The sequence below is a fragment of the Hemitrygon akajei genome, chromosome 6, assembly GCF_048418815.1.
Source record: "Hemitrygon akajei chromosome 6, sHemAka1.3, whole genome shotgun sequence".
Classification (NCBI taxonomy): domain Eukaryota; kingdom Metazoa; phylum Chordata; class Chondrichthyes; order Myliobatiformes; family Dasyatidae; genus Hemitrygon; species Hemitrygon akajei.
The window spans coordinates 174,508,885-174,524,267 of NC_133129.1; the positions used below are offsets into that span (position 1 = coordinate 174,508,885).

General features: G+C 42.8%; 1 protein-coding gene across 1 annotated transcript in view; it reads left to right on the forward strand.

Annotated features, from left to right (window-relative positions):
• The window catches only part of ano1a (anoctamin 1, calcium activated chloride channel a), a 288,477-nt gene that overhangs the window by 241,770 nt on the left and 31,324 nt on the right, over nucleotides 1-15,383 (forward strand). Inside the window, exon 22 of the mRNA XM_073049786.1 lies at nucleotides 7,891-8,036. Within this exon, the coding sequence (XP_072905887.1) occupies nucleotides 7,891-8,036 (146 nt within the window). The remainder of the gene's footprint in view (nucleotides 1-7,890; nucleotides 8,037-15,383) is intronic.

The window sequence follows — 15,383 nt, forward strand, 5'->3', positions numbered from 1 at the left end:
GTACACCACAGTAAAAGGCCCTCCCTCCAATGAGTCTGCGCTGCCAAATTACACCTGTGACAAATGAACCCACTAACCTTCATGTCATTGGTTTGTGGGAGGAAGCAGAAGAATCCAGAGCCCCTGTGGTCCTGGGGAGAACATACAAACCCCTTGCAGACAATGGCGAATGGAACCCAGATTTCTGCAGCTGTAATAGCATTATGAGCACTGCTACCGTGCCACATAAATGTAAACAAATGTCTTGTTGTTGTGATGTTGATAGTTTCTTGATTGGCCAGGGCATCTAAGGTTACAGGGGAATTGGGGTTGAGAGGGATAATAAATAAGCCATGATAAATGCTGCAGCAGACTAGATGAGCTGAATGGCCTAATTCTGCTCCTGTACCTTATGGAGAAGTACAGAGATGCATCATGACCTGGATGCTAAAGCTTTGAGCTCCAGCACAAACAAGATGGACATTATAACTCACATCTGTGTGATACCATGACTGGTGTCTTCAGTTTTTCTGGATTTTTAGAAAGCAGGTGAAACCACACTTAATGCTGGGATACCAGAATGAGACTTCAAGCATCACTGACTAGGAATGTCCCTTCTGACTATAACCTATGTCATTCAAATCTCATTGCAGGCATTACTCTCACTGATAGAGAACAAAGAGCTATTTGCTAACTTTTGTCTTGTTCTACTGGGCCGGTGAACATTCTTTGTCCCCAGAAGCTCCTCTGCCTTTTCCTGGAGAAAGCAGTGGAGAGGAATAATAGAGTATCTCTGGGCAGGGCAGCTGATTAAAAAAGATGAACCATATCGCCTGAAGCATCTTGTCTCCTTCAGCGTGTTATTTTGATTCCCTTCCATTGCCAAGAACAGTGACCTCTTGCAGTTGTTTCCTGTGATGTTATCAACACTTACGGTTAAACATGTACATTTTCAAACAAATAAGGATTACAAATTTGACAAAATAGCTTGAGTTATTATTCATTTGGTCCACATCCTCATCTAGACACAAAAAAACCAGCAATATACAGTATCATCTCGCTAAACAGATCGCTGAACGCATCTTTTGTTGTGTTATTCCTGGAATCTTTGGAAGCTGTCAAAGAAAGTCTGAACCTACTCCACATGGCAGTCACCCAGGCAGGGTATTCTGCAGCACAGGAGAGAGGGAAAAGTACAGGACCTTAGAAACTACTGTCCTCACAGAGGTAAGAGTACAGGGACAGCCGAGAGTGGCCTCGAAAATATTAGGCAAGCCTCACAGATTGGAACTGCAGTCTCCAGCCTATTACCTGCATTTCAAAGTCTTGTCTCTCTTTTTTCACTTGGCGGACAGTCCACTGAAAAGGCACTGTTCCCACCCCTGCAACACAAGCTCCAGAATTTCGGCTGGAGAGGTGATAAGCGGAAAGGGATGTACACTGTAGAACACTCGATTTGAGGCAGTGAGGGCAAAAGTTTCTCTTCCCTCTAAGCAGGATGAAGATAGGGACTAGTGTAGTCTTGCTAGGAACATACAATATACAACAGTACAGTAGGCTCGTTGGCCCACAAGATGTTATGCTGACCTTTTAACCTACTACAGGATCATTCTAACCCTTCCCTCCCACGTAGCCCTCCATCTATTGTCCATCCATGTGCCTATCTGAGAGTCTTTTAAATGTTCCTAATGAATCTGCCTCTAGAATCATGCACTTATCACTCTCTGTATTTTTTTTAAAAACTACCTCTGACATTCCCCCAATACTTTCCGACAATCATCTTAAAATTATGCCCTCTCATATTAGCTATTGCCACCTTGGAGAAAAGAGCACTGGCTGCCCACTCTCTCTATGTCTCTAGTCTTGTACACCTCGAGCAAGTCATCTCTCATCCGCCTCCACTCCACAGAGAAAAGCCTTATTCCCTCATAAGACATGTTCTAGTCCAGGCAGCATCCTGGAAAATCTTCCCTGCACTCTCTCTAAAGCTTCCGCATCCTCCTTATAATGAGATGGCCAATACTCAACAAAATGCTCCAAGTGTGGTCTAACCTGGCTTTTACAGAGCTGCAACATTACCGTGTGGTTCTTGAATTCAGTCTGCTGACTAAAGAAGGCTAACACACCATACACCTTCTTAAGCACCCTATCACCTTGTGCAGCAACCTATAGATGTGGACCCCATGATCCTTCACACTGCGAAGGAAAGGAAAACTTGCCTCATGCAAGCAGCTCTGCGTGAAGCTCCTGTGTCCTGCCAAGGAGCTTCAGCATAATGGCTTTTTGTGCTGGGGTGCCTGCTTCCAACCTACACAGTATCTTTTGCCAAACTGTTGACCAGGTGTGATGTCTGTGAATGCTGTTAACTAAATTGGCCCTATGATCTGTGATGTGGTTTAGTAGCTAATTATATTTGGAGAATGGGAATTTGATAATGTGGTTAAGAAAGTGTATGATGCATTGGCCTTAGTTGGGGGATTGAGTTCATCAGCTGTGAGGTAATTTTGCAGTTCTAAAAACCTCTGGTTGGAGTATTGAGTTTAGTTTTGGTCGTCTGATTATAAGAACAGTAGAGAAGCTTTAGAGAGGGTGCAGAGGAGATTTACCAGGATTCCTGGATTAGGGAGCATGTCTAATGAGGAAAGGTTGGGTGAGTTGGGCTTTTCTCTTCAGAGCAAAGGAGAATTAGAGGTGTATAAGATTATAAGAGACACAGAAAGCATTTTCTCCCCCAGTTTAGCAAACTCGTACCAGAGGACGTCCCTTAAGGTGAGTGGAGGAAAGCTTATGAGACTTGTCAGAGGTAGATTTTGGGTTGATACATTTGGAGCATTTTAAAAAAACCTTTGGGGATAGGCACATGGATGTAAGAAAAATGGAGGGTTGTAGGCTATGTAGGAGGGAAGAGTTAGATTGATCTTGGAATAGGTTACAAGGTTGGCACAATATTGCAGGTTGAAGGGCTGTACTGTATGTCACTGTTCTACATCCACTTCTGGATTTGCTGTCTTTGACCAGTCCCATAATCATAAAATAAAGGATGTGACAAGATCTGTGAAATTGGAGTGACTTTGCTTTGGGGGCAGTGGGAAGGAGAGGGGTCTGTAAAATAGTTAAGCAATTAGCTCCTCCTCCACATCTGTTAGGGCTATGTATTGTGATGGTCCTCGGGACACTTCCCTTCATAGCCTTGTGTAGCTTGGACTGGAAAGACAAAATATTGCAGTATCCTCAGTTGTTGCACTTTTTCCAACATTATGGAAAGCAGGTGAACCCATGTTTCTCACACGGGAACGTGAATGAGCCTTCCAGAGCCACTCTAAATCTTACAAGACAAAGAGTCACAAGGTATTTAAACTCATGTAAATCATCCATGTTATTTACATATTTTAATGTAGATTGTTGATAAAGGGAAATTATCCAGGTTCTCTGACCAGGAAATGTTCTGTAACAACATAAATCAGAAAGCTAAGTTTACAGGAGCAATGAGAAAATTGTTTCTCAGATGCACACAATCCAGGTTTAAGAAGATCTTTTGTTATGATGATTGTTTGAACATTCAGTAATTTGAGACTGAAGGTTGCAGCTGGTTTGGCTTGGTTCCAGTCGATTAAACTGTTTGTCCAGAACGTACTTTCATTGCTTTCTGTTTCCCAAACGGTTCCCTTAATCAGTTCATTTTTTACAGTTTGTTAGAATCTGTACTGTAAATGTCGCAAATTTACATTTTTATATATTCCAGAAAATGACTGATACAACATCAAATTTCCCCATTCTCCCATTCCGCAGCCCAGCAAAGGTCACTCTCCTTCCAGTACTTTGGATGCAATCATTTAGAACATAGATCAGTACTGCACAGGAATAGAATCAAGATCAAAATCAGGTTTAATATCACTGGCATATGTCATGAAATTTGTTTTGTTGTTTTTATTACCAATATACGGTAATAAAAACTATAAATTACAATAAGTAGATATATTAAATAAATTAAACTAAAAGAGAGGGAAAAGGTACTGATGTGTTCATTGGTTCACTATCCATTCAGGTGTCATGCCAAACCAATTAAATTAGTAATCAAATGGCCAACTGAATGAAATCTTTCTTTATACAATGTCCATATCTTCCATTTTCTTCACATTCATGTGCCTATCACTTAAAAATCCCTAATGTGTCAGCTTCTACCACCACCCCAGTCAGCGCATTCCAGGAACCTGCCACTGTGTAAAAATCTTGCCCCTCACATCTCCTTTGAACTTGCCCTCTCTTACCTTAAATGCATGTCCCCTGGTATTAGATTTTCAACCCTGGAAAATAGACACTTCCTGTCTTCTCTGTCTATGTGCCTCTCATAATCTCGTAAATCTCTATCAGATACCCCTAGGCCTTCGCCGCTCCAGAGGGAACAAGCCAAGTTTGTCCAGCTTCTTATAGCACATGCCCTCTAATCCAGACAGCAAACCTATTTGAGGGGCAGGGCTAATTTTCATAATTCTCTTAGAAGCTTCATCTGCTTGCTAACAAAGACGTTCTGAGTCACAAGTCGTACCTCCTGAACTTTAGGTTTATTCCTGGTGAGACATTGTGCTAAAGTTTTGCTTTATGTATTGATTTGTCACTTATTGGAGAGAATAACCCTCCTCTTTATGGACTCTGTCTCAGTCAAGCAGACAACATAATCACAGAGCCCAACCACCCCAGACGTTCTCTCCAATCCCCTCTCCCAGAAGATACAAAAGTCTGAAAGCGTGTATCACCAAGCCCAAGGGCAGCTTCTTATCCACTGTTATCAGACTCCCGAATAGACCTCTGTACAGTCTTACCAGTTTGTTGACTTGCATTTCGCTAAATGTTAACATCAAGGTGGAAAATCATTACTGTGTCATTCTGCTGGCAGCAGTGTTCAGCTTAACTGTGACCAACCAGACAAATCAGTGTAGTGCTAACTTGCTTTCCTTTGTTAAAATCCCGTTCTGGTAGATCATGATATTGCATCCAAAAATATTAGTTGTTGGCAAAAGACCAGAAGCTGTTGTTTTGGACAAAAAGAACTGAACTGAATACGCCTGGACTAATCAGATGAATTGTGGTTTGGTGCTTTATGTTCTGTGTTTTTCACGCTTTTTGTTTGGGAATGGAATTGAATTGACTTTATTACTTAAATCGGTCATATACGTGAGGAGTAAAACTCTTTATGTTATGTCTCTGTCAAAATGTGCAATGTGGAATTTATAGTAATTTGTAATAAATAATGTAGTACGTATAACAGGACAGTCAATATAGCATAGAAATACAGCTGTGTCAGCATGAATTAATCAGTCTGATGGCCTGGTGGAAGAAGCTGTTATGGAGCCTGTTGTTCCTGGTTTTTATGCTGCGGTACCGTTTCCCGGACTTGGGTCCCCAATGATTCTTCAAGATCATCGTGCAATTTGTTCTTATTTTGTGCATTGGGAGTTGAAGATTTCCTTTAAACAGGTTCCATGGTTTCTCTTTCTTTATTTTGTGGCTGTTCGTGGGAATACGAATCTCAGGGTTGAATACTGAATACATACTTTAATAATAAATGTACTTTGAATCTTAGAATCTGGTTCATTAGTAACCTCAGAATACAAAACCTAATCCTGCCATATCTATTTTGCGTGTGACTGCAGTATGGATGATCTGTAATGTATTCTGCACTGGCCTAGGGATGGTCATAGAGTCATAGATAAATACAGCATAGAAACAGGCTCTTCAGCCCAACTCAACCATGCCAAACAAAACGCCCATTCACCTATGTTTGAACAATAACCCTGTAAACCTTTTCCACCATTTACTTGTCCAAATGTCCTTTAACCACCTCAACTACCTCTTCTGGCAGCTGAATTCATATATGGATTACTCATTGCAAAAAGAAATTTGCCCTCACATCCTCTCCAAATCTTTCCACTCCCAACCCAAACCCATGCACTTTAGTCTTTGATTCCCCCACTGTTTGCAAAAAGACTGGATTTGTCCCAATTATGATTCACCCCTGTGGTGAACTAGATATACCTGTCTGACTGCTCCTGTGGCTCCTCCCACAGACCCTGCTGACTGCTCCTGTGGCTCCTACCACAGACCCCTGTATAAAGGCGACTGTGGGCTGCTGCTCTCGCTCATTTTCCCCAGGATGTAGTGTTGTTTATTCTTCCAGTCAATAAAAGCCGATATCTCGCTTCCTAAGTCTCAGCGTGAGTTATTGATGGTGCATCAACCCCCCCCCCAATGATTTTATATGTTCCTACAATGCTATCCCTCAATCCAACACGCTCCAGGGAATCACACTACCAGGACCCATACCACCAGATTTAGAAAGAGTTATTACCCCTCAACCATCAGGCTCTTGTATCAGAGTGGTAACTTTACTTACTCCAACACTGAACCGATTCCACAACCACACAACCAATGGGCTCTCTTTCAAGGACTCTACACCTCATGTTCTCGATATTCATTTATCTGTCTATCTATGTATCTATTTATTTATTTATTGATTGATGTTTTACGATGTTGGGACCACTGCTTTTTACGATGTACGTCAATGATTTGGACTATGGGATTGATGGATTTGTGGCTAAATTTGCCAATGATACAAAGGTAGGTGGGGGAGTGGGTGTTGTTGAGGAAACAGAGAGCCTACAGAGAGACTTGGATAGTTTAGGGGAATGGGCAAAGAAGTAGCAAATTAAATACAATGTTGCAAAGTGTGTGGTGGAAGAAATAAACGGGCAGACTATTATTTAGATGGGGAGAGAATTCAAAATGCAGAGATGCAAAGGGACTTGGGAGTCCTTGTGCAGGATACCCTAAAGGTTAACCTCCAGGTTGAGTTGGTGGTGAAGAAGGCAAATGCAATGTTAGCATTCATTTCTAGAGATATAGAATATAAGAGCAGGGATGTGATGTTGAGGCTCTATAAGACACTTGTGAGACCACACTTATTGTGTGCAGTTTTGGGCTACTTATTCTAGAAAGGATATACTGACTTTGGAGAGGGTTCAGAGAAGATTCACAAGAATAATTCCAGGAATGAAAGGGTTACTATATGAGGAACATAGGCAGTTCTTGGGCTGTATTCCCTGAAGTTCAGAAGGGGTAATCTCATAGAAACATTCTGAATGTTAAAAGGCCTGAACAGATTAGATATGGCAAAGTTATTTCCCATGGTAGGGGAGTCTAGGACAAGAGGGCACGACTTCAGGATTGAAGGACGTCCATTTGGAACAGAGATGCAGAGAAATTACTTTAGTCAGGGGGTGGTAAATCTGTGGAATTTGTTGCTACAAGCGGCTGTGGAGGCCAAGTCATTGGGTGCATTTAAGGCAGAGATAGATAGGTTCTTGATTAGCCAGGGCATCAAAGGGTATGGGGAGAAGGCAGGGGAGTGGGGATGACTGGAAGAATTGGATCAGCCCATGATTGAATGGCAGAGCAGATGTGATGAGCCGAATGACCTACTTCTGCTCCTATATCTTGTGGTCTTATTATTTCATTCCTTTCTTTTTGTATTTGCACAGTTTGTTATCTTTTGCACACTGGTTGAATGCAATCTTACATTAATGCTATTATGATTATTATTCCATTATGCCCCCAAGAAAATGAATCTCAGGATAGTATATGGTGACATATATGTATTTTGATAATAAATTTAATTTGAACTTTGAATAAATCAGAAGTCTGTCCAACCTCTCCCTATAACTCAGGCCCTCAAGTCCTGGAAAAATTCTCGTAACTCTTCTTTGTGCTCTTTCCAGCTTAATGATATTCCCAACTAATCTCACGTGAAGTGGTGTATTACTTCCACTATGACATCTAGGCATGATTGGCACAACTAGCCTGTTCTAGCTGCAGTTCAAGTGTGCTTGCAAACTTACCATGTGTGCTCTGTTTCAGAAAACTGAAGAAGCTGATTCGATACATAAAGGCAAAAAGAGAGGCCAAATTGGAGGCAGAAAGCAACTGCAAGGTCCCTCGCCAGTATGAATCAGACTATAACCTCGAGCCATTTTCTGGACTGACTCCAGAGTACATGGAAATGAGTAAGAATATTTCTTTAAAATCTTCTGCTTGATCCTATCCTATGTCTGCATCACCACAGGTAGGAAGAACATCTCTGTCCATGTCAGTAACCCGTTGTTGATCTTGTGTTGATTTTATTCGGTAACATTTACACTGAACTCTTTGCTGCTCAATATTGCCATTTCTATAGTATCTTTGGCATTGCACAGGCATTCAAAATACTCCCCATAAAGTATTATGGGGCAGTCACTGAACAAAAATTGATGAGGCATAAGGTGAGAAAGAGACAGACGACAGATGGCAGAAGTGGGTTTTAAGGAACAACTTACAGAAGAAGGCAGTAAATGTTAGATCACCCTCTTATTTTCTTAGATTAAACTATAGAAACTAAAAATTCTCTTAGTTTCTCACCTAATAATCACCAAGTCTGGCCTAACTTGATGATTGAGATCCAGAAGCCAATTAATTGTAAACACAAAGGTCCTTGGACTGGAATCTTAATCAGATCTTTTGAAATCTGATTGCTGAGATCCATCCGTAGACTTGGTAAGTGGGTAAAAAGAATCAAAAACACTTTATTGCCAGTATGTGAAACATACCACAATAGATTTTGGTTTGGTGCCAAGCATAAAACACAGGATAATACAATTACAGACAACACAATAGTGACCAACAACTTACAAGAGTATGGAAAATAGCCATGTGCAATCGATAATTAGCAGAGCAGTCACATGCACAAATATCAATAATCAAACTTAAATAAATATGAGCATATGAACAGGCTCAATAATTGTCAGCAGAACAAGGACAGCAGGAAAGGCCATTTAATGGATGTTGTACAGGGACAGTTAGAGTATTATACCTGAGAGAGTTTTGTTGAGAAGCTGGATAGCTACAGGAAAGAAGCTTCAGAGATCATATCTAGTCCTGGTAGTGATGGATTTGTAGTGTCTCCCTGATGGCATGAATGGAGACAGTATAGCAACAAACTGATGGGCCTAAGATGTGTGGCTTTTTCATGCTGCAGACAGCAAGAGACCTAGAGCCAGGATTGGAGAAGAACTTGGAAAACTCTTTGTGTAAAAACCTACCTCTGACAACTCCCCTCTACTTTCCTCCAATCATGTTATTAGCTATTCCCACCCTAGGAAAAAATCTCTGGATTACACACAAAATGCTGGGGAACTCAGCAGGCCAAGCAGCATCTATGGAAGAGTAAACAGTCAATGTTTAGGGCCAAAACCCTTCTTCGGGACACTTTTCCATGGATGCTGCCTGGCCTGCTGAGTTCCTCCAGCATTTTGTATGTATTGCTTTGATTTCCAGCATCAGCAGATTTCTCTTGCGTGTGAAAAGTCTCTGGATGTCCATCTATGCCTCTCTCCATCTTGTACAACTCTATTAAGTCACCTCTTACCTTCCTTCACTCTGAAGAGAAAAGTCGTAGCTCACTCAACCTGTCCTCATAAGACGTGCTCTCTAACCCAGATAGCAGGCTGGTACATCTCCTCTGTGCTGTCTCTAAAGCTTTCACATCCCTCTTATAATGACCAGAACGGAACACAGTATGCTGAAGGACTACCTCAGAATAAATGCAAAGCACCACCGTCCCGTATACAGCTCCCTGAGTGAAAAGGCAATTTAAGATAGAAAGAATTATCTATCTATGAGGAAATTAGGGCAGTACAATGCCTGTCTCTCACCCCTTCTCTTAATCTGCATCTGAAATGTTTGAAACCCGCTTGCCCATCACACCTGTTATACTCAGAGCTCACATCTTTGTATCTTAAAGTAGAACCTTCTTTGTATCTATTTCATTTATATTTATAATGCACGTAGATAGTCATGAGCTCAGAAGATTTGTTTGCAGCTGCGAGGATGAAAGAAATTCAGAACATTGTATCTGTACTGGCTAATTGAAACCGATATCCAGTTAGCCGCAATCCCTGTACCACTTAAGGTAATTCTATTTCAAGGATCCATCCAACTTCCTTTTGAAAGTTATTGTTAAATTTCCTGTGCCACGACTTCCGGCAGGTCATCCCTTGCTGAGATTCCTGCCAATACCTGATGAGGTAACTGTAGCCTTTGGCCAGGAATAGATGTTGTCAACCTTCAGAGAGAGTTTCGACCCTTGACCACCACACTCTCCAGACAGCAGGCCAGCAGTCACTGCCTACCTGCTCCTGATTTCCAGCTCAGCTCCTCTTGCCTGCTCCATATCCAGCGAGAGGCTCTCTCTGCTTCCTCCCCCATCCTGCGAGTTGCTTAGGTCTTGCCCTTTTCATCAAGGTCCAGTGCAGACGGTAACCTCCATGCCGATCTTGCTAGCAACCCTCCACAACCAATCTCCATAGGGACTAGCCACATCTGCCATCCTTTGTCCCTGCACTCCTGGACTAAGGACTGGTACTTCAGGGCCTTCCTCTCGTTAGTCTCCTTGCATCCTTTCTCCCGTCGTGCTGTGAGCTCCACCAGGATGATTTTCTTATCTTTGTTGGCCCACAGTACGATGTCTGGTCGAAGTGTGGTTTACACCACCTCCGGGAACTGCAGCTTCCTCCCCACATTGACTTCCCCACATCCTCTTCTCCCAGGATTTGGCAGTTTGCAGCAAATTGGATTTAGGCCTCTTCGATATGACTGGTGTGGCCCTCTCCTTCATGAAGGTGACTTCCCTCTTCGCCTTTGCCAGTTGGTCTCTTTTTACACCTCTGTTGCTCCAATTAGTCAGCAAGGGACAGCAGGACCTTGTGGCACCACCTATACCATCCTTGTGATAAAGCTGTTATGCATCCTGACAGTACATGTGCCAGTGACCACAAAGCTTGCAGTTCGGGTCCCCTCTCAGTCCCCATGTGTGCAGCTGTGATGGAGTAGGGAAAGTGATGTACATGGACCACAGGAGGAAAGAAATGTGGAAGGCCCATAGTCTCCAAAGCTCTACCCAAGTCATCTTGCACTTGGGAAGATCCCATTTCGTTCAGGCGTATTGTGACCCCAACTCTACTGCCTTCGATACCCACCTTTCATCCCTGCGGTTCCGTTCCTCCGCCTGGACCATGTCATGCCTATCCCTTGCACTTGCACTTCCCCACCATTGGAAGTATGCAGAGCCAGGGCCTTGCCGTCCCAGGCATGGGTTGCTAATGATGTCTCACAATTGCAGGGAGCATACTGCCTGGTCTATGGCCAAGTTGGCAGCCCACTTTCGACCCAGTCTTGTTATGTCTCCTGCTTAGTTTATTAGCTTGTCATTGGAGTCCCTCAGTGTTAACACAGCTCTACACTATGCCATCTTGAACTCCTTCACTACCAATGACAAAGGAAGCTATAGCTAGCCTGACCTTATGTAGAGCCCCACTGATGGAACACTTGAGGGGATCTCTACAGTGGTTGTTGACCTCCCTCTCAATGCCTTCTCCAATGATCATGGGGAACTTGTACACCATGAAAAGCCAGAGCAGCCTTGGTAGAAGACCTTGTTGGTAAAGGAATGTCTTAAAATTACCAGAGAGTCTGGGTTTTATCGATCTTCTTTAGCCACTCTTCAGTCTGCTTTACAGTGCCGTTGATGTTTGCGCTGTCCATCATTGCTGCATTAAACCACATTCCAAGACACTTTACTGGCTTGTCCTCTACAACTGGAATGACTTCTCCCTGTACTTGAAGACTGAACTTGCTTGTAACCTTGCCCTTTTTGATCACCATGCATCAGGACTTCTTGGCCTTGGAGATCATCCTAGCACAGGTCTTTACATTGTCCAGAGTTTCCGATACCCAATTTGCTTGGACATGAGTTACTGTGTCATCCATGAAGCCCCATATTGCAGGTTGTCGGATGCCAGGCTCCAACACTGGGCCTTAGGTTACGTCTGCTGCTGCTTATATGAGGGGGTTCATACCCATGACAAATAAGGTGGGGGCAAACTGTATTCCGCAAATTATTTGAGCTGTGCATATCCATATTGATGGAACAAGGCAGATTAATAGTTCAGTATGGACTAGATGGGCCAAATGGCCTGTTTCTATGCTGTTGTATTCTCTGACTCTATTGATTTTTTATACTTTCTTTGAAACTTGAATTGCAAATGTTTGTTTCTTTCTGTTATTCCATATTGTGAACTATTTTTAGTGCTAATCCCAGCTTCCTAGAACCTTGCTCCTGACCCCCAGATGCTAACCCAGAGACCAGACATGGGAAAGAGATTCTTGACCTCATCTCCCTGACCTGATTCACTCCACTATCAGAATGATATCCAAGTAGCTGAACTAGTTACCGCCAAATCACTCAGTAAACGCAGAAAAACAAAGGGGTTGAATGAAAAGTCATCGTCCTTATTGTCAGGACTAAGCCTTTGCCAAAACGTATTTAAGTGATCATTAGTCGACTGTGTGTAATTTCAGCATTACTTTGAACTTGTATCTTCCCCCATGAGAATAAATGGGGACATAGTATGTTCTTGATCATATTAAAAGGCCAAGATGGATACGTGCAGAATGAATGGTTGTTCATTGGTACATATGTAACTCATCAGAACCATTTGCTCTTAAAACCATTGTTGTGCTGTCATTACACCAAATGGAGCAAACTAGTCTGTTATTCTATACTGCTGGTGGATTTACTGAACAACTTTTTAAGGAGAGTTCTGAGAAGCAGACGTTGACACCCACTCTTTCTAACATTAGATTATGACTGTGAGTGTGACAGCACTCTCAGCATGTGTACAGTCCCTTGCTAGTTTATTAAAACCACATCCTTGGTAAATCACTTGGGAGGGAAGAAAGTCTTTCTCAAAACAAGCAGGACCATGTGAAATTCCCAACCAGTGACCTATCACTGAAGCCATCTAATTCTTTCAGTGCTAGAAAAGAGTAATGCTGATTATCTCTAGAAATTGTTCTGCGTGGAGTTTCTTCACCAAGGCTCTGAGGTCGGGAAATATCTCTTTCATCCTCACTACCTCTCCTTAAACCTGGTGTCTGCAATCGTACAGCTTGGCTGTCATTCTTTTTCCGTTATCCCCATGGTTCACTTTGTGATCTTCTACACTCAGTGGCCACTTTATTAGGTACCTCCTGTACCTAATAAAGTGGCCACTGACCGTGTGTTCATGGTGTTCTGCTGCTGGTGTAGCCCATCCACTTCAGGGTTCAACGCATTGACACACCACTGCTGTAGTGCGTGGTTACTATCGGCTTGAGTCCAGCCATTCTCCTCTGATCTCTCTCATTTTTCCCGCAAAACTACTGCTCACTAGTTGCTTTTTTGTTTTTTGTACCATTCTCTGTAAACTCTGGAGACTTCTTTGTGTGAAAATCCCAGGAGATCAGCAACCTCTGAGACACTCAAGCCATCCCATCTGGCACCGACAATCATTCCTCCATGAAAGTCACTTGGATTACATTTCTTCTGCACTCTGATGTTTGGTCTGAACAGCAACTGAACCTTTGACCATGTCCTCATGCTTTTATGCATTGAGTTGCTGCCACATGATTAGATATTTGATTCAGTGAGCAGGTGTACCTAAGTGACCACAGTGTGCATTTACTCACATCGAATGTGGTCCAGTAATCCTGCACAGAGCATTCTGGGCATATGAATTGTGCTTCTGTTTCTCTTTTCCTATACACACTGACATTTTTCACACCACTGTCTGCAAATAGAGGGTCCTGATAAATCAATACTGCTTTCCATGGATATTGCTCATCTTACCTTGTACTCACTGCCTATTACACCACTGGCATTTAGGGCAGTAATAAAGGGTCCTCCATCTCTGGCCATGTTCAAGACATCTTTCATCGTGTCAGTGGCTTCCTTTCAGTTTTGCTACTGTCAGTCATACAAGTCCCGGGCGGAGACAGGAATACTGTCACACGCAGATGTAAAAGGATTCTTCATTGCTGCTTCCGTAACAATTTTGTTTTACTAGTCAGGGTTGATGGCCCTGAGCTGAACCCCAGAACCTGGAGGATCGGTGGACCACTCTTAGTCTGGCCTCTAGCCTTTGACCTGTTTGGCATGGGTGACCCTACCAAGAGCCAAAGCATAAAGCCCTGACTCCAGCCAACATAGCTCTCTGGGTCACTGAGGCATGCAAGCTTCCAAACACAATGGCAAGTTTTGGAGAACTTTCCCTTGTGCCCTCATATCTTTGAAACCCCTACCTTGGGAATAAGACTATCTGTTCTTTGTCCACCTCTCCTAAGAACACAAGAAATAAGAGCAGGAGTAGGCCATCTGGCCCGTCAAGCCTGCTCCGCCGTTCATTAAACTCATGGCTGATCTGGCCATGGACTCATCTCCACCTACCTGCCTTTTCTCATTAACTCCTAATACCCCTAATCTCATCTCCATCCTAAATCTACTCCCCTGAATCTTGAGGCTATGTTCCGTAGTTCTAGTCTTACCTACCAGTGGAAACAACTTTCCTGCCTCTATCTTATCTATCCCTTTCATAATTTAATCATTTCTATAAGATCTCCTTTCATTCTTCTGAATTCCAGTTAGTACAGTCCCAGGTGACTCAATCTCTCCTCATAGTCTAACTCCCTCATTTCTGGAATCAACCTACTGAACCTCCTCTGACCTCCAAAGTCAGTATATCCTTCCTCAAGTAAAGAGACCAGAACTGCACACAGTACTCCAGGTGTGGCCTCACCAGTACCCTGTACAGTTGCAGCATAACCTCCCTGCTCTTAAATTCAATCCCTCTAGGAATCAAAGCCAACATTCCATTTGCTTTCTTGATAGCCTGCTGCACCTGCAAAGCAACCTTTTGTGATCCATGCACAAGCACTCACAAGTCCCTCTGTATAGTAGCAAACTGCAAATTTTGCCATTTAAATAATAATCTGCTCTTCCATTTTTCCTTCCAAAGTGGATGACCTCGCATTTACTGACATTGTACTTGATCTGCCAGACCCTTGCCCACTCACTTAAGTTATCTATATCTCTCATAACCTTATATGCATCCATCAAGTCTCCCCTTGGCTTCCTTTGCTCCAGGAAAAACAAGCCTAGCCTATCAAAGAATAAACGATCAATGTTTTGGACCAAGACCCTTCAGTAGCCCAAAACATTGACTGTTTATTCCTTTCCGTAGATGCTGCTTGACCTGCTGAGTTCCTCCAGCATTTTGTGTGTGCTACCCTGGATTACTAGTATCTGCAGAAACTCTTGTATTTATGATTTCCAGCCGATCCAGTCTCTCCCCATAACTTCCAGATCCAGGCAACATTCAGGGTGAATCTCCACTGCACTTTCTCCGTCAAAACCACATCCATTTTGTTGGACGCCCCCATCTCCATGTTTAGCACCTACTCTCGGATTTTGAAACTTCAGCAAGCTAACATTTTCTCTGTGG